The 20,188-nt window shown below is 49.3% G+C and overlaps 1 protein-coding gene across 2 annotated transcripts in view; it reads left to right on the forward strand.

Moving 5' to 3' along the window:
* LOC103346349 (zinc finger protein 416) overlaps positions 1–20,188 on the forward strand; it is a 41,063-nt gene continuing 20,875 nt past the window's right edge. The window contains exons 1-3 of one of the 2 annotated variants that reach the window (XM_051840936.2): positions 1–159; positions 2,334–2,437; positions 7,670–7,778. In XM_051840936.2, coding sequence (XP_051696896.1) covers positions 7,674–7,778 — 105 coding nt within the window. In that variant the 5' untranslated portion in view covers positions 1–159; positions 2,334–2,437; positions 7,670–7,673. The remainder of the gene's footprint in view (positions 160–2,333; positions 2,438–7,669; positions 7,779–20,188) is intronic. The other variant, XM_051840935.2, reaches the window with a different exon arrangement.

The following is a 20,188-nucleotide window of genomic DNA, read 5'->3' on the forward strand; positions in this document are numbered from 1 at the left end:
GAGCGCGGGGCTCGAAGTCAAAGCCGCAAACGGCCAAGGGGACGCCCAACGGTCTGGCCGCCTTGGGGACCTCCCGCACTCAGGTGCAGGCGTGTGGCACCAGATGGCCCCCGCGCTGTGTGCCGCTCTTGGGAACCGCGGAGGCCAGGCACCCGCAGAGTGAGCATCCTGGGCGCCTGGCCAGGAGGCGCTGGCTGGCTGCGGCCATCACAGCCAGGGGGTCCTCGGGGCTCCTTCCCTCGGGGGCTCGGGAGGGCAGAGTCTGTCCTGCGCGGGTGAGGGCGGGCGGGAACGGTGCCGGACAGGTGTTGGGAGACGGTCAGCAGGGGGCGCCCGTCGGTGCCACCAGCCCCACCCCCACCCCACGCCTGATCCTGGCGGCACAGGTCGTAGGACACTCACTGTCCCTTTGGACCGCGTCTCTCCAGCTCCTGGGGGGCGAGCACCTTTCGTGTGGCCGCCCGGGAAAGGCGTGAGTCCAGCACCCCGAGCTGGGCTGTGATGGTTTGTGGGGCGCGGCGCTCTCTGCCTGCTGCACCCCAAAGCTTCCCTTCCTGGCCGGCAGTTTACCTTCACACCTTGTTATAAATTTGGTAGAACATTTAAGCCTTCAAAGAAGTGAGTGCCTCAGCTCACAAAGTGACAGTGACGCTGACAGGACTTGCGCCCAGGCTGTCATCCTTGGGGATACCCAAGGCTGCTTCCAAACCTTTGGGGAAACGTGAAATTAAAAGATAAACTCATTTTGGTGCAAAACAGTTTTTAGAATCCATTGATAGCTTTATTTTTTTTAATGTTTATTTACTTGAAAGGTAGAGTAATGGGGAGAGAGAGAATCTTCCGGCCACTGGTTGGCTCCCCAAATGCCCACAACAGCCATGGCTGGGCAGCACTGAAGCCAGGAGCCAGGAACCCCATCCAGGTCTCCTCCACGGATGGCAAGGACTCAAGTATTTGAGCCATCACCTACTGCCCAAGGCTGGGTCAGAAGTAGGGGCAGGACTCGATCTAAGGCACCCCAATATGGGACGCAGGCATTCATACAGCAGCTTAACCCGCAGCATGCAAGCGCCTGCTGCTGTAGCCTTAAAAAAACAAACAAACAAACAAAACAAAACAAAAAAAAAACAGGCAGAGTAGACAGAGAGAGAGACAGAGAGAAAGGTCTTCCTTCCATTGGTTCACCCCCCAAGTGGCCGCTACGGCTGGCACACTGTGCCAATCCGAAGCCAGGAGCCAGGTGCTTCCTCCTGGTCTCCCATGTGGGTGCAGGGCCTAAGCACTTGGGCCATCCTCCCCTGCACTCCCGGGCCACCGCAGAGAGCTGGCCTGGAAGAGGGGCAACCGGGACAGAATCCGGCGCCCCAACCGGGACTAGAACCCAGAGTACCAGCACCGCAGGCAGAGGATTAGCCTAGTGAGCTGCGGTGCTGGCCCGCTGTAGCCTTTTTATAATATTTTCCACGAACTGTTTGAAGACCCCTGAGCACATGGGTTTCACAAGGGCGAATTGTCTTTTCATTGAGTTCTGCAGCAGACCCCAGCCGCTGACTGGGAGCTGTGTTCTCTCAGGTGGAGGCACAGCAGATGGATGCAGGGTCCACCTGTGCCTCCAGGGACGCCGACATCTCTTACAGTGACTCCACGGACCAACTCTCCGAGTCCTGGCCCAAACTGACGGCTTAGCAGCACTGGCTTTTCCAGGCTTAGTCCTTTATGTTTTCTCTCAGTGGTGTTTTATAGCAAGGATCGGCACCAGGGCCTTAGTCCAACAAATGCAGTTCCTAGCTTGTTTGTTATGGTCAGCGAGCTAGAATCACATTAACAATCTCAGAGTTGTAGGACACACACACACACACACACACACACGATATGGGACAGAGACCAAGGCATCCACCAAGCCTATCTGGTCTTTTAGGAGAAAGTTTGCCACCACTGTTTTAAAAATTTACTTCTTTGAAAGACAGATCTTCCATCAGCCGATCCACTCCCTAAACGTCGCTACCACTGTTTTTGTAGTGCTTGTGTATCGGTCTTCCAAAACTTTTGCAAATTCCCAAGTATTCTCTGGGGTTTGTAAATGCTGTTTTAAACGGGATCTTTGGAAGATTTGTTTTCAGCAGTTCGTTGATACTATGCAGATAATCCGTGTGTGTGTGTGTGTGTGGACTTTGTACACTGAGAGCTAGCTAACACCACTCTTGACTTACGGTCATTTCTCTGTGGGTCCCTTGGTATTTTTGACTTACACGGTTTGTCTGCATCCCGCTCACTTTACTTCTGTTTTAATCTGCATGCCTTTTATTTCTCTTTATTTCCTCTTGTGCTCACAGGGACGGACAGTCGGCAGGCCCCTCTCCTCCAGGAAGCGCAGCCTGATTCACAGCTGTCTGTGAGTGCGTGCGTCCCCAGTACACGTACACGAGCTGCATGACAGGTGGGTACCAGCCTCGTGCTGGCTTCAAGGGCACAGACATCACTTGTAGTAATTCCATGGTCCAGCTGTTAGGGTCCTAATAAAAACTTGGAATTGGCCAAGAGGAACTTCCCCAACCTTTGAAAATGATACGTGTGTGTATACCTGCACATATGTACACAAGGCATATGTTGTTTTATGGTAGTTTTACCAAGAAAATTTTTTGATGTGTTCGCCTTTGTACTGAAACCTTGCTAACCTCATCTCTTCCTGCAGGTTCTCTGTAGGCTCCACTGGGCCTTCTACACACACAGTCATGTTTCCACACTGAAAGTCCTGCTTCCATTTTAATCTGTGTGCCTTACTATTTCTTCTATATTTGCTACAACATCATAAATATAGAATACAAGCAGAGATAACAGATAGCCTTTTCTAGTTGCTAAGCATCTGGTAAAATTCCTCAGTATACTATCCACTGAAGTTTTTTCATAAATGTGATTTATCACACACATGGAATATTCTCTCCCATTCCTACTTGCCTGGGACGTTGTCTAAGTGGTGTGAAAACCACAGCTACTGAGATTAATCATATGTCTGTCTTCTTTATTTTCCTAATATGGTGAATCCCATTGATCAATGTTATTAAATGTTAAACCAACCTTTGGATTCCTGCGGGAAACCTACTCAGTCATACAAGATTGTTTTATAGTTGGCTGGATTTGATTTACTAAAATATTGTGAGATTTTGTGTCTCTGTTATCGAGGGCTACTAATGTCATTTTCTTGGCAGCTTTTGATATGCAGGCTGTGCTGGCCTTCTAGTATGAATTAGGAAAAGTTGCTTCCTTCTCTGTTTTCTGAGTTTGTGAATGTTTGCTATTAGTTCCTGGGGAAAACCATTCAGACCCACCAGTTTCTCCCCGGGGAGATGACTGTGGCCACATACTGTCCCTTCCGTGTCCCTTAGATCTGTAACACGTTTTTGAATCTTAATCGTTTGTAATCCCAATATTGGTCATTTCAGTTTTCTCTTTTTTATTTCTTCTTCAATATTTATAGAAGTTTTTCAGTTTTACTAAACTTTTTTATTTTAAGACATTTAGTGTTGCCCTAGATTTTCAGGGTCACAGCAAATACAAGATAATTACTACAACACAATTCTCATGCTAATGTGATATTACCATAAAGAGAAAAGATTTAATGTAGTTCATAGATACAATTCTAAGAATATAGTGATACGTCTCTTCTTCCCTTCTTTCCTTTCTCTTCTTTCTTTTTTTTAAGATTGTATTTATTTTATTTGAGAGGTAGAATTACAGACAGTGAGAGGGAGAGACAGAGAGAAAGGTCTTCCTTCCGTTCACTCCCCAAGTGGCCGCAAAGGCTGGAGCTGCACTGATCCAAAGCCAGGAGCCAGGAGCTTCTTCCCAGTCTCCCATGCAGATGCAGGAGCCTAAGCACTTGGGCCATCTTCTACTGCTTTCCCAGGCCATAGCAGAGAGCTGGATCAGAAGAGAAGCAGCTGGGACTAGAACCAGCACCCAGAAGGGATGCCGGTGCTGCAGGCCAGGGCATTAACCCGCTGCACCACAGCACCGGCCCCAAGAGGTTTCTTTATGTCCCAGTTTTGGAGGCTCACAGTTCAGGATCAAGCTGCCTACCTGGCTTGGCTTCTGGTGAGGGTCTTAGAGCAAATAGCATCACCCTGGTGAGAGTACATGCAGAGGAGATCACACAGCAGCACAGAAGGACGGAGGAATTTAGGATCCACACCCACTTTTATGTAGATATAGATGTAGATATAGATATAGATATAGATATAGATACAGATACAGATACAGATATGGATAACAAATCACAGTGACAGGAACCAGCCAGTGCCCCTCGGGAGCTGCGTCAATCCCTTCGGAGGGCAAGGCCATCACCGTTGAATCTCAGAGCCAGGTACTGAATCCACGCATTCCAAGGTGGGGTGCAGGCATCTTCACCACTAGGCTAAATGCCCACCCCAATAGCATTTTCTTGTATTGCTCTTCCAATACCTTTTACATAATTCATCCAGAAAGCTTAATGTTAAAGTAGGTGTGCGCTGGGCAATAGGATGGCTGGCAGTAGTGGGGAGGCACAAAGTAGGAAGATAAAGCCACAAGAAAGCTTGGGTGCAGAAAAGGCTTAGTGACCATATAAGCAGACATGCCTTGACCTTGTCAGAGTGTCTGCTTCAAAACACCTTGACGACTACCACGGAGCTCCAGCTCCTGAGATGGGTGTGCCTGGACTGTGGCTCCTCTGACACAGCAAGTCAGATTCCTGGTCCCTGGAGCAGGCCGGCCAGCAAAGGAAGGGAGCGCCTGGACCTTAGAAGAAGATCCCTTATGGGAGGGGCCGTCCTTGCTCCCCGACCTGACAGGTCCCAGGTGCACCCCCTGCCCCCTAGTGCTTCAGAAACCTGGGGTGACTGCAGATTTGGCTGTGGCAGTTCTGGAAATTCACATCAGTGGGAACAGACTCGGTTCCCTCTTTGTAGGACTTCTTTCGTTCCGTGAATCGGTTCTTTGATTACTCCTGTTTGCTTTGGCCCACTGATGAGTACGAACACACGTTCATACATGCTTACTGAATGTTTTCCTTCTAAAGGGATTGCTCAACTATTTTACCCATTTTTTTGAGTAGCTTGAGGAGTTCTTTACATATTCTGTGTCAGTCATTTGCTAGATAGATGTTTTGCAAATAGTTTTGCCCAGTTGATGATGGCTGCCTACCCATTTTCTGCATTGTAGCTTTTTTTGAACATCAGTTTTAAGTCTTTGTGCTTTCTTAATTTTGTTTATCACTTAAAAACTAGTTTTTTTAAAATTTTCAATGGAATTCTATTTCTCATGGCTTTTTAAAATTTTTTATGATCTTTTAAATCTCAAGAATAACTTTCTATCCTAAGGCTATAAATTGGGGTCTCTCACATTTGCTCTAACACGTGCATAATTTTGAGTCTGTAGTCTGGTGTCCTAAATTCGTTTCCATGGAGGTTCATGGTGAGGGTCTTTACTTTATGTGCAGTGAACACAAGCACACGTGGTCACGAGTCTGTTTTCCCCATTTCTGCTTTCTCAAGTATGCATTCTGAATCGGTCACTTGAGTCCATAGGCTAGTGGCCAAGTACGCCCTGATGAAGCCAAAAGTTTGTCTGAACTCAAATGGCAAGTCCATGCACCACTCTCTGTCTCTCACATACGGTCCTGCCCTGCAATCCAACAGCGAGCACTTCAAAACATATGAGTGTGCAGAGTTCACTTCTCACTGCACCACTGCAGCCATCTTGCCTGTGAGCCATCACTACCCCTCGCCCGGGGTCTTGCTATGATGAAATTCCCGAGGCTGGCTAACTTTGTAAAAATGGGGGGGGGGCGGTATTTTGGTCACAATTCAGCTCTGGTGAAGGCCTTCTAGAAGGAGCATGTGGGAGCCAACGTTGTGGCACAGCCAGTTAAGCCACCACCTGGGATGCAAGCACCCTTTGTGAGTGCCGGTTCGAGTCCTGGCTGCTCCACTTCCGATCCAGCTCTCTGCTAATGCACCTAGCAAAGCAGTGAAAGATGACCCAAGTGCTTGGGTCCCTGCACCCACACGAGAGACCTGAATGGAGTTCCAGGCTCCTGGCTTCAGCCTATTCCAGCCCCTGCCGTTGCGGCATTTATGATGGTTTTCCTGGGTTGTAAAATGTCCCAGAAAACACTGTATTCTTGGTATTGCACAGTCCTACAGCCAGCCAAGACTGGGTGAAATTATAAATCTAGTTATTTTATATTCTTAGTGGCTTAGGCTAGAAACAGACGGGTTATTTTTCCAAACACAACTTAGTTATTTCCCTGAAAGGAGAATCGGTTCTGGTTTTCCAAAGCGTCATGATGCCTGTTACAGTGGATAACAGCGTCTATATGACAGGCACTCTAGGTGGCAATTTTCCCCAAATTGCAAAGCAGGCTCGATTTCTTGCATCCTTTTCTCCTGAGGCTCGAAGGCGTGGATGCCACGCCAGTCCTCAACCGGTGGAGCACACGCGCATGTGTGTGTGTATTATTGGCACAAGTGTAAATTAAAAGAGAAGACACGGAAGCCAAAATGTTCAACACACAACAGGGATGATGTAGCCTAGGGTGGGGTCAGAGTAGCGACGAGGCGCAGAGAGAAGCAGGAAAGGGGGCCGCGTTGCCTCATTCCCCTCCCCCCGAACCTTACCTTCCCGTGGGCCCTCAGCTCTCATTCGGGAAACACAAGCCTCAGAAGTCAGCGCTGGGGCCGGCACTGTGGTGCAGCGGGTTAACGCCCTGGCCTGAAGCACCGGCATCCCCTGTGGGCGCCAGTTCCAGTCCCAGCTGCTCCTCTTCCGATCCAGCTCTCTGCTGTGGTCTGGGAAAGCAGTGGAAGATGGTCCAAGTCCTTGGGCCCCTGCACCCATGTGGGAGACTCGGAAGAAGCTCCTGGCTCCTGGCTTTGGATCAGTGCAGCTCTGGCCGTTGTGGCCATCTTGGGAGTGAACCAGCGGATGGAAGACCTCTCTCTCTCTCTCTCTCTCTCTCTGCCTCTCCTCTCTCTGTGTAACTCTGTAACTCTGACTTTCAAATAATTAAATAAATCTTAAAAAAAAAAAAAAGAAGAAGAAGAAGAAGTCAGTGCACACTCTCGTCAAGTAGGGCTGTTCCCTGGGCCACGGAAACTTTGCACACTTATAACTTTGGCTCAACACATTGCCCCTCCCAGGAAGGTACTTCAAAGAAGTCCATGGTTTATTTTGGTGCAAAATAAAACTTTGAAATCCATGCGTAGTTTTTTCACAGTATGCATTTCCCCTGAATTTTTGAAGACTCCTTGTATGCATGGATTTCAATTTTTTCCATGAAAACCAACTTATTTTTAATTCTGTCTTGCATGAGCATTTTGAAGTCCCTTCACAGAAGTCAAATTTTCCTCTACCAGTGAGTCAAAGAGCAAAAACATACAAGCAGAGAACCAATTAACAAGAACAACGCCATGTGTATGTAGACAGGTGGATGGACAGACCAGTAAATGATGGGTAGAGCCTGGGAAAGAAAAATAGGAGGTAAGAGAAAGGGGGTGGCTACAGCCAGCAGTGTGTGTCCTGACAGTTTTGAGGCCAGAGGAAAACTGGCCCAGAGCTTGGGTCTTTCGAGCTGGGAGTTGAAACCAGAGTGTTGCCTGGCTGGTACTTACAGGTCTCTCTCTTCTCTCCACAGCGCGATGCCTCAAGGCCACCACGTTCGGCCTCATCTGAACCCGCGACCTTCGACACATACACAGACCCCAGAGGCATTGGGCCTGCGGCTTAGCCTTGGAAGACAAAAGGCAGGTTGAGTTTGTTTGACATGACTAGAAGGGGCTGAACCTGCTCTCTGGAGAACAAGATCCATCCGAGGGGGGCCTGTGATCCCCTGGCCATTCCTGGAGGAAACTTTTGCTTTTAGTTGCTGAGATCCTAGCTCTTGCGCTAGAAGAAAATGAATGGGCTGATCCCCCCGTATTTCTGTCCCCAAGGAAACCCTAAACAGGTGGTGAAAACACTGCTTGCCATGCACAATGCACTGCAGTGCCCACTTGATATGATCAAAAGTAGGTTAAAAAATTCCGGAATATCGGATGTTTTCTCAGTCGTGTTAGCCCCCACAAAGTCAAAGGGGGCAGACACCCTGGCCTAGGCCCCAGGGGTTCGGAAGGGCAATGAGAATAGACATGTCTTCCTCCAAGTGTTGTCCTATCCGGCCACAACAGGTGTGCTCTCATCACGAGTGCCCCCAACTGCTCGGAAAGATGGTAGGAACAGAAGTGTCCCCAAACACGAGGTGTGGTGCCGTCACCTCCCATTGCACCACCTGTACTCTGTGGATCTACGGATCTAAGATGCCTTTGTCCAGAGTGGCTCCTACAGTCACGGATACGGCTCCAGCCCCTCCAGCAGCAACAGATGTGCTCAAGCCAAGTGGCCCCTGGGTGTCCGCCAGAAGCTGTGGCCAGCAACGTCTTGAGGTGTGCATGTCTCAGTGGTGCGGCCTTCTCCATTAGTAACAGGCCTGCTTTGGCTTATGGGCCCTCAAGTGCCCAGAGCCATTGCGGGAGGGACAGGCTCTCCATGACAGATACCATGCTGTCCCCTCCCATTGCAATACATGTGCTAGGGACAAGGTGAAGCCAGGTGCTCTGATTGGAGGCGGAAACAGAAGGGCCTCCAAGCACAGGTGTGGTTGCGAGAGACAGCTGCCTCTGTCAGGTGCACCCCAGGTGATCCGACCACAGGCCAGAGCAGGAGTACTCCCACCACAGGCCCCTCCGACTACAACAAATGTGTTTTGGCCAGATGGTTTCCGGGCGATCTGACGCAAGGAAGAACACAGGTGTCTTTGGGCACGAGTCTTTTGCTCAGTGATGGTATGACAGGTGTGCTTTGTTTGGGCAGGCCCCAGCTAGTCTCCCTGGAAAGTTTTGCTCTCGGAAATTCTGGCCAATTGTATGAGAGGTGCTTTATAGGATGGCAAGAACGCCGGTGCACAGGCCTAAGCCTCCCCCAACCTAAGTTGAGATGTTGGGCGTCCCTCTTAGCCCTTTCCTAAAGCCAGACTGCTTTAGACGTGGAGCTGGGCCTGAAGCAGACACACCAGCCAGAGAGCTGCCAGCACCCACGCACGGGACTGCAGGGCCCGTGAAGGCAATGGGACTGAAGCAGGGCTAGCAACGGGTGAGCCATGCCCAGTGCTGAGCATCTCCATGATGACCCCAGAGCAAGTAGTGGCTGCTCGGACCCTGCAGAGCCACCAAGGCCCCGCTGGGCGCTCACACGTATGCCAAAGGACATGGGTGTCAGGTGTGCGAAAGCCTTTTGCCGCCACTGGGTGCCGGAGCTACCGTGGAGATTAAGTCTGGAGCTTGTCCTGAGCCTTCCAGATTTCCCAAAGGGTCAGGGCTACGACAGCTGTCAGGTGAGACTGCCAATGAGAATTTGGGAAGGGGATACGGTAGCCATATCAATTTCAGCAGGGTCAGAGGCAAGCTTGGCTGTGCCGCCGGCCAAGGTTCTGCCTGGGTTCCTGAATATACCAGCGAAAACAGGGGCTCTGGGGAAAGAGATTCCATGACACTGCTCCTTGGACCCCCTAATGTGACTAAAGGGTAATTGCTGGGCTACAGGAGAGGTTCAAAGTGAGGTAGGGCTGCTGACCATAAATGTGGGTTGCATGGTGGAGACACGGACCTGCCCCACGCTGGGATGGACTTGGCCAACCAGGAGGAAGCGCACACTGGCTCCTGCAGGAGGCCAGGAGATACAGGGAAGGTGTCCGTGTCGGTTATGCCCATGTCCCAACCAGGATGGGAGGTTGGGTCCACACACATGCTGACTGCGTGGTGGAAGTGAGGGGCTCAGCCAGTCAGCGATGGGCTGGTCAGTGAAGACTGAGGTATTGGTGTAGGTGAGCGACAAACATAGTAGGCTGCATAAGCTGCTGGGGCAGGGGGTCCCAGCCAGCCTGGCGCGCGGAGCGAGAGAGGGGAAAGCCTGCCAGAAAGTTGTCCATGGAGAGCAGTGTGTGCTTGTCTGACCCTAGAAACAGAACACAGTGTGGACATGGCTCCAAAATGCCTTCTCTTCCAAGACAAGCCATGCACTGTCCCCCCGGACATGTCATTGGCAGGTGCACCGGAGGGGGCTTGTAGGCAAAGGCTGTGAAGAAAAGGCACTACGAGGCAAAGGGCGGGGCCCAGCAGCTTTCCCCATTGGGAATTTCTGGCTCCTCATTTTGGACTCCTCCACCCCACCCCGCTGCCAGTTGGGGGCCCCACCCTAGATGGGAACTGTGAAAGACTGGGAGTGAGCAGTACCAAAAGAAGCGGCTCCACCAAGGACGCCTGCCCGGCAGATCCCTCAGCTCCTGTGCCCGGGGAGGTAGCTTCAGCCAGCAGTGCCCGTGAGCCACTGACTTCCCTGGAGGCACAGGGAATGTTCAGAGCAGGAGCCCTGGATCAACCCGGATCATGGCACAGTGGAGGCCAGCTCGCCGGGGACCAACCAGAGTAAGAGAAACTTGGAGAGGAAAGGAGGAGGCTCTTGTGGGTCCTAGCACCTCTGAGGCCCAGGATGGCAGCTGCAGGACATGTGCTAAGATGGGGGAGAGGGGGTACAGACAAAGCAGTGCAGGGTCCACTCGGCCGCAGCCTCCACGGAGGACAGCTGGTCACTCCCACCCCCTCTGCCACGCCAATGCTGATTCATTCGCCAGGGAGCAGTAGGCCCTCCAAGTCCTGGAGAAAGACAAACCACTTCCATGGCCATGGTTATCACCAGCTGGGCTGCAAGGTGTTTGAAGTGGGGCTGGAGAGCCCCAACCTGCCTGGACGCCGCATCCCTTCCTGCCAGGCAGCTCCTCTCCACTTTCTCCAAGTTCAGAACAACAGTGTGGAAGCCTTGGGAATCTTCCTCAGGCTACCCAGGTGGTCATGGAGATGCCAGGATTTGAACCCAGTCTGTCTGATTCCAGCGTTCATGCATTAACCTCCTGACTGCGGTGCCTCCTCATCACATAGGTGCGTGTCCTTGGGGTAGTTCAACCACGCACACCTGTAATGAACACATGCATTGCCTGCCTGGGTTGACGCCTGCGGTACCCAGACGGCCACCCCGGGCTCTGATGTTCTCAGAAGATGCAGAACACAGATCAGCCATCCTCAGTTCAATGCCCCAGGGCATCTGTCTTCCCACTGAGCCTGCAGCGAACCACAGCTCTGTTTACAGCCCGTCTTCTCCCAGGTGCCAGGGCACATCAGGTGGACACAGGATCCACCCTGGTATCCAAGCCTCCTGTTCCAAGGCGAGATCTCTTGAGATAAATCCCTAACCCTGCTTTCCCTCCAGAAAAAGGAAATGCCCTCCAACACCTGCTTTGCTGACAGTTTTGAAAGGATGCTACATTTTGGCAATTCTCTCACATCTTCGAGACATTCTGATGCCTCTTTTCAGATGGTAAATAACACGGATTTTAATTATTAAGCCAACCTTGCATTACTGGCTCAAATTCTGTTTGGTAATGCTGTATCAGCCTTCTGTATTTGGTTACATTTGGTTTCATAAAATGTTAAAGATTTTCCCGTCTTTACCCACGAGTGATACTATTGTGTACATTTAGTTTGTTTCCATGTTAGAGTTATGCTCATTTCACAGAATGAATTAGGAGAAATTGCCACCTCCTCTACTTTTTGTGAGTTTGTGTATACTAGTAAAGTATCTCTTATATTCTTGATCGAGTTTATCAGGAAAATTACTAGGAGCCATAAATTTCTTCCTGGAAAAGTTTTTATAATCGTTTGTTGTCCTTTTAATATCTGCCAGGCCTGTAGCAATGCCTCCCTCTTTTCCTTGGCATTGGTAATTTGAGTTTTCTCATAATTTTTGAACGTGGTGGACATTCACCAATTTTATTCATCATGAAAAGTCCATGTTTAGCTTTGCTTTCTCTTTTGTATATTTTCTATTTCTATGCTTATAATTGATATTTATGTCTATTTTGTATTAACTTATATTATCTGTTTGGGGGTGGAAATTAAATCATTTTTAGACTTTTCAATTTTTTAATGTAAACACCGCAGCACTGCTTTAACTACATTCCCCAAGTTTTGATTTGCTGTGTTTTCAACTATTATTTATTCAAAATGTATCTACTTTCCTTTATTCTCCTTGGACCTGCTGGTTATGTAAAAGTGTGTTTTGCTTTCTAAATATTTGAAGACTTTTTAGACATCTTGTTGATTTCTATTTTAATTCCACTATGGTCGGTCAGAGAATGTACTATTAATGTGTTCCATCTTCCGACATGTCTTGGAATTTTTTTGACCTAGGATATGTGTATCATCATAAATATTCATGTTCACTTGAAAGCAAATGTGTGTCCAGCTGTTGGATAAAGTGTGATACAAATCAAGATAAATCTTTTGCACTGGTTTTTGTTGTCTGTTGAAGCAGTAAGAGAAAAAGAAACGTTAACATCTCCCATTTTGATTATTATTTGCCTGTTATCCTTTAGTTTGGTCAGTCTTTGCCCGTATATTTTGAAATTCTGTAATTAAGTACATAAACACCTAGGATATTTATATCTTCCCAATGAAAGGTCCTTAAGAAAAGCGTGTGAAGTGCTGCTGTCCAAAACACACTCTTCTGAGCATCAGTTATAAAGACGAGATGTGTGGCCGGCGCTGCGGCTCACTAGGTTAATCCTCCGCCTTGCGGCGCCGGCACACCAGGTTCTAGTCCTGGTTGGGGTGCCGGATTCTGTCCCGGTTGCCCCTCTTCCAGGCCAGCTCTCTGCTGTGGCCCGGGAGTGCAGTGGAGGATGGTCCAAGTGCTTGGGCCCTGCACCCCATGGGAGACCAGGAGAAGCACCTGACTCCTGGCTTTGGATCAGTGCGGTGTGCCAGCCACAGCGCGCCAGCTGTGGCGGCCATTGGAGGGTGAACCAACGGCAAAAGGAAGACCTTTCTCTCTGTCTCTCTCTCTCACTGTCCACTCTGCCTGTCAAAAAAAAAAAAAAAAAAAAGACGAGATGTGCAGCAGTATCACTCTCATTAGCACTCATTGAGAGCAGTACAGAGGCGCAGTGGCAGCAGAGCAGGTGAATCGTTCATTCAACCACAAGGAGACTAGATAACGCAGGGAAGTGTGGGGTAAGGTGGGCGAACCTTACCCTCCCTCTGCAGAAGCTATAAGACGACTCAGAGCACATGCTACAGACTAAAGGTCGCTAACAACCACATTCAAACTACCTCTGAGGGATTTGTGCGCAATAGGAAAAAAAGGATCCAAAAAAGTTGGGGAATACAAATTGGAAATGTGAAGACATCGTATTCCTCTTGTGTTGGGGAGGAACACTCAGGACTCTGACACTGCTAACGCTCTTTGTGTGGCTTCAGGCTGTAGTTATGTAGGCATCAACTTGAGAAAGATTCGTTAACGTCCATGTAGGTATTGGGGAGGGCATTTTGAGTGGCAGTTAAGACACTACTGGGAAGGCCTGCGTCCCGTAGCAGAGTGCCTGGATTCCAGTCCTGACTGTGCCTCCGATTCCAGCTTCCCGCTAACACACACCCTGGGAGACAGCAGGTAACAGCTCAGGTAACTGAGATGCTGCCAGCCATGTGGGAGACCCAGGTTGAGGTACGGCTCCTGGCTTTGGCTTGGCCCAGCTCCTGCAGTGTGGACGTTTGGGGAGCGAACCTATGGATGGAAGATGTGTATGTGTGTGGCTGTGAGTGTGGGTGTGCGTGCGTGTGTGTCTGCTTTTCACATACAATTATGTATTCCACAATTTCCTATATTTATGACACGTATCACAATGTTATTAGCTGGAATGTATGTCTGAAATATGTCTGTGCTAAAGTCCTGGCCCCTGAGCCCTCAGAAGGCGACTGTGCTCAAAGCCTTTAAAAGAGCCGGTGCCGCGGCTCACTAGGCTAATCCTCTGCCTTGCGGCGCAGGCACACTGGGTTCTAGTCCCGGTCGGGGTGCCGGATTCTGTCCCGGTTGCCCCTCTTCCAGGCCAGCTCTCTGCTGTGGCCCGGGAGTGCAGTGGAGGATGGCCCAAGTGCTTGGGCCCTGCACCCCATGGGAGACCAGGAGAAGCACCTGGCTCCTGCCTTCAGATCGGTGCGGTGCGCTGACCGCAGCGCGCCGGCCGCAGTGTGCCGGCCGCAGCAGCCATTGGAGGGTGAACCAACGGCAAAGGAAGACCTTTCTCTCTGTCTCTCTCTCTCTCACTGTCCACTCTGCCTGTCAAAAAAAAAAAAAAAAAAAAAAAAAAAAAAAAACAAAACAAAAAAAAAAAACCTTTAAAGGGCAATAAAGTGAGGTCCAATCCAATACGACTGACGTCTTTAGAAGACCAGGTTAGCACCCACAGGGCGCAGACTCAGTACGACCATGGGAAGACACAGCAACAAGTTGGCCATCTGCAAGCTAAGAATGATCACATTAAATCAGCCAGACACGAGGGACACATACTGTGTGTTCTCCTAAGTGGAGGTTTAAAAAAAAAAAAAAAGTTGATCTTCATTTATAATAGTGATTGCTGCAAGCTGGGGACGGTGAGGGAGAGGGAAGAGATGGAGGGAACATAATGGGTATCAAAACACAGAAGCAGCAAGGTGTAGTGTCCCACGGCACAGTGTCCACGGCGTGAGCCTCTCACTGTCTGAAGAGCCGGAGGAGGAGAGCTGGTGGGCTCCAGACGTGGGGAAAGGAGGAGAAGGAAAGCCTATTTGCCAGCCTTGATCGGCTTGCCCTGTGTATCTGCACTGAAGTGTTGCCCTGTGCCCCGTGAAAATGTGCAACTACTATATATGAATCAATTTATTTATAAAAGAAATATAAGTGAAAAAAAGAAACCTACTGGCATCTTTACCTTGGCCTTCCAGCTTCCCAAACTGTGAGTAATGTGTTGTTTAAGCCACCTCGTGTGTGGTACTTTGTTATGGCAACCCCAGTAAACCAATGCACATGTAAGTTTTCCTTAAAGGAGAAAATCGGGGGAAGGGGTAGTGGCACTGTGGCGTAGCAACACCACCATCCCATATGCATGCCAGTTTGAGTCCCAGCCGCTCCTCTTCTGACCCAGTTCTCTGCTATGTCCAAGTCCTTGGACCCCTGCACCCACGCTGGGGACCCGGAAAAAGCTTCTGGCTCCTGGCTCCCGATCAGTGCAGCTCCATCTGGAAAGTGAACTAGCAGATGGAAGACCTCTCTCTCTCTCTCTCTCTCTCTCTCTCTCTGCTTCTGCCTCTCTGTAGTTCTGCCTTTCAAATAAATAAATAAATATTTAAAAAAAGAAAACAGGAATATATAGGAGTACCTCAAAAATCGCAAGGGAAATGCATATTATGAAAAAAACTGTGTGGATTTCAGAAGTTTTTGCATCAAAATAACTGAGTTTTTCAAGACACTTTCCATGAACTTTGTGACATACCCTTATTACAAGTGTGGGGTTTTTTTTGTTTTTGTTTTTGTTTTTTTGGACAGACAGAGTTAGTGAGACAGACAGAGAGAAAGGTCTTCCCTCCATTGGTTCACCCCCCAAAATGGTCACTACAGCCGGCGCGCTGCACCGATCCGAAGCCAGCAGCCAGGTGCTTTTCCTGGTCTCCCATGGGGTGCAGGGCCCAAGCACCTGGGCCATCCTCCACTGCACTCCCTGGCCACAGCAGAGGGCTGGCCTGGAAGAGGGGCAACCAGGACAGAATCCGGCGCCCCGACCGGGACTAGAACCCGGTGTGCCGGGCTTACGTCTCTTCCAAAGAGATCTCTGTCCTCAGAGGCAGGAGTGAGGTGCAAACACACATCAGTCTTAACTCCTCATTGAATATTGGGTGAAGTACAGAGAAAGATAAATCCAAATTAAATTAAAATGTTCCCTGAATTATTTACATAGTTTCAAAGGCCTAGGATAATCAGAAGTACATGGAAGCAAGCAGTTATGATTATGAACACTGTCTGGAGTCAGACAATGGTTTGAGTTGTGCTGTGGAACTGTAGCTAACATCTAGGGACCGTCATGTTTCCTCATTTTCTCTGTTGACACTAGGATATTCATTAGCTGAGTTGTTTGGATACATTGTTATTAAATCCACATAAATAATGTCAGCCCTACTATTAAAAATAAAAATACACAAAACCTATACAACCAACAGACTTGTAGACACAGATAAACTTGTGAATAGAAGGAGACTCTCGGAGGCCGAACTTTGGAATTAGGTGTCGCCCCCTAGTGTTACTCATGAATGTGTTATGTTCCATGGCATAGGAAATGCTGCATATATGAGACTACTGAGGGAAGCAGCGTGGTGGGGGCAAGAGGCGCAGAGTCACCACACAGACCCCAGGAGTCAGGTGAAAGCAGGCCTGAGGCGAGCAGTTGGTACAACAGTTGACTTTGCGGTTTTAAGATTTTTTTAAAGATTTTTTATTTTATTTATTTGACAGAGTTACAGACAGCGAGAGGGAGAGACAGAGAGAAAGGTCTTCCTTCCATTGGTTCACCCCCTAAATGGCCGCTACAGACGGAGCTACGCCGATCCGAAACCAGGAGCCAGGTGCTTCTTCCTGGTCTCCCATGTGGGTGCAGGACCCAAGCACTTGGGCCATCCTCCACTGCACTCCTGGGCCACAGCAGAGAGCTGGCCTGGAAGAGGAGCAACCGGGACCAGAACCCGGGGCACATATGAGATTCCGGCGCCGCAGGCAGAGGATTAACCAAGTGAGCCACAGCACCGGCCCTTTTCTTAAGATTTTATTTATAGATTTGAGAAGCAGAGTTAGAGAGAGAGAGAGAGAAAGAGAGAGAGAGAGAGAGAGAGAGAGAGAGAGAGAGGTCTTCCATCTGCTGGTTCACTTCCCAAATGGCCACAACAGCACCAATCTGAAGCCAGGAGCCAGGAACTTCTTCCAGGTCTCCTACCTGGGTGCAGGGGCCCAAACACTTGAGCATAGTGGAGAACTGGATCAGAAGAGGAGCAGCCGGGACTCGAACCAGTGTGCATATGGGATGCCGGTGCCATAGGCAGAGGCTTAGCCCACTACGCCATAGCGCGGGCCCCAGGTCAGCTGACTTGCAAATAAAGACATTATCCTGGATTATCTGGGTAGGCCTGTCTAATCTCAGGGGCCCTAAAGGCAGAAAGCGGAAAGGGAAAGTCAGAGTCAAAGCATGAGACGGGTCCAACCCACTGGTGCTGACCCACAGATGGAGGGAGCCACCCAAGAAAGGAGAAAAGGAAGTGAATCCTGCAGAACACCAGTCATCTTGGAAGCTGGCCCAGGGCCCCGACGAGCAGTCCCGGCCCCGGTCCTTGATGCTGGCCTTGCAAGACCGCGAGCAGAAGACCCATCGCTCCCTCCAACTTCTGAGGGCGACAGAGGCCGACAGAGAAGAAATCTGAGCTGTCTGAAGCTGCTACATTTGCCGTAGTTATTTTTGTTTTTTAAGCAGGACTAGTAGAAGGCAGGGCCAGGCAGGCAGCAGAGGAAAGAACTGGAAAGCAGGAGTTGGAGCAAGTCCGGCGGCGCTCACCGCCCGGTGAAGCGGAGTAGCAGGAAAAGGATGCCCGGTTTCCTGTGCGCCCATCGATGAGCTACACACCCCAGGTGTCGTCAAGTTAAGGTATGACTTCCACGTGACGTCACATCCTAGAATGCTTCCAGTGTGCATGTGTCAGCTCCAACAGCCAGCGATGCAAGAGCAGCTACACGAGGTTACAAACCGCTCTGCATGGCCGGCACGGAGCTCACTAGGCTAATCCTCCACCTGCGGCGCTGGCACTCTGGGTTCTAGTCCTGGTCGGGGTGCCGGATTCTGTCCCAGTTGCTCCTCTTCCAGGCCAGCTCTCTGCTGTGGCCTGGGAGGGCAGTGGAGGATGGCCCAAGTACTTGGGCCCTGCACCCCATGGGAGACCAGGAGGAAGCACCCGGCTCCTGGCTTCGGATCAGCGCGGAGCGGCCATTAGGGGAGTGGACCAATGGAAGGAAGACCTTTCTCTCTGTCTCTGTCTATAACTCTACCTGTCAAATTAAAAAACAAACAAACAAACAAACAAAAAACCCCCGCTCTGCAAACTTCACCTGTTACTTAACACTGGGACTTCTGCCCTGGGGAGGGCGTCCCAGCACAGGGAGCGTTCAGCGTGAAACCAAGATGGCCCCTGGGAGGCCAGGGCGGTTGGTCGCCTTAGACATCTTCCTGCGATGGCACCAGGACAGCGTGTGTTGGCATCACCTCTCTCTTGTTGGGGCCCTTTTCCTCTTGGATTTGGGCCAGTTATTTGTTCTGCCTTAGCTCCCTGCAGGGTTGAATAGAAACACTCAGGAATTTCACACTAAACAAGCCTTGTGATGTTGCTGTTCTAAGGAGAGGAAATGCGTTCCTTCCTGCTGGCTACATCTTGGGTGGAAGCCAGAATCTGCAGTCACCCTTTCTGAAAAGTAGATTTCCCCCACAGGGCCTGGTGCTGTGGTGTAGCAGGTAAAGCCAGCATCCCATATGCACACCAGTTCGAGTCCCAGCTGCTCCACTTCTGATCCAGCTCTCTGCTATGGCCTGGGAAAGCAGCAGAAGATGGCCCAAGTCCTTGGGCCCCTGCACACGCATGGGAGACCCGGAAGCAGCTCCTGGCTCCTGGTTTCGGATCGGCACAGCTCCAGCTGTTGTGGCCAATTGGGGAGTGAACCAGCGGATGGAAGACTTCTCTGTCTCTCCCTCTCTGTCTGCAACTCTACCTCTCAAATAAATAAATGAATCTTAAAAAAAAGAAAAGAAAAAGAAAAAGGAAGAAGAAATATCAGTAAAGAATACTTATAAGAAAATATGAGGATACTTAAAAAAGTTTGGAACATGGAGTTAAAAGGTAAGTTATTTTGGTGCAAGAAACTTTGAAAGCGATGCATATGAGGGATATTCAAAAGGTTCATGGAAAATGTGTATCACAAAAAAAAACTATGCATGAATTTCAAAATTTTATTGCAATAAACTTATATAAATCCATTTTCCCCAAGCGGTTGAAGTAACGTCATATAAAATCCATTGTTATTGTATTCCTGATGTGTAAATCCCAGTTTTTCCTTTAATTAATTTTAAAGACAAATGCAGAAACAATAATTATAAATCTAGCTCAATAGGCATAAAATCCATAAAGATTTCATTTGTGACCAAAAACATAAAGAAGATTCAAGTTATTTGGAAGCAGAAGTTTGTATATCAATAAACTTGGTATTTAAATTAGATTCCTATCATTTTTAAGATGTTCATCATAATCTTTAGGGTAGCCACTAACAAGATAACGTGTTACAGAAAAAAAAACTGGGAAGGAATCAAATGATTCCCTCTGGAAAAAAAAACCACAAAGGAAGTAGTAATAGAGGAACTGAGAAACAAAATGCGTATGACATTAGAGAACAAGTAACAAAATGGCGCCACTGTCCTTCCTTATCAATAACTTTAAATGAAAAGGGATTAAATTTTCCAATAAAATGGTAGAGACTGGCAGAATGGATTAAAGAACATGATCTAATTGTATGCTACTTATAAGGAAAGACATAAAAAGATTGGAAGAAAGGACAGAAAAAATACCTTCCTTGTCAATAGTGACCAGGTCGCCTGGTGGCTAGACTAATATCAGACAAAATAAGACTTTAACATTTTTTTTATTTGGAAGCAGAGAGAGAGCACTTCGGTCTGCTGGTTCACTCCCCAAATGCCCAGGAAAGCTGGGACTGGGCCTGACCAAAGCCAGGAGCCAGGAACTCAGTCCCATCGGTGGCACGGACCCAGTTCTGCGAGCCGTGGTCACTGCTTCCCAGGGCATGCCTAGCAGGAAGCTGCGGTCGGGGCCGGCGCCAGGTGCCCGGGCAGCTGTGACCCTGCAGCCCCCGCTCCGCCCCAGGACAGCACAGCGCCAGTCGCTCTCAGCTGAGGTGGGGATCGCACTTCCAGAAGGAACTGAATACATCTCAAGAGACAGGGTAAGAAGCACAGTATGGATACAACATTGCTCTCTGGGTTGGACACAACGACCGACTTCCGTGTTTCCTGTGGGAATCCGAGGCAGAGCACCACCCAGGCCGCCCAACACCCCTCTTCCCCCGCCTGGAGGCTTTGCGGCTCGACATTCTGAGATTTAGGAAACCAAGCTCTGTAGGCTCCACCCATTCGAAGAGCAGTAAGCCAATGTTTTATTCC

This window comes from Oryctolagus cuniculus, chromosome 18 (genome assembly GCF_964237555.1).
Source record: "Oryctolagus cuniculus chromosome 18, mOryCun1.1, whole genome shotgun sequence".
Classification (NCBI taxonomy): Eukaryota; Metazoa; Chordata; class Mammalia; order Lagomorpha; family Leporidae; genus Oryctolagus; species Oryctolagus cuniculus.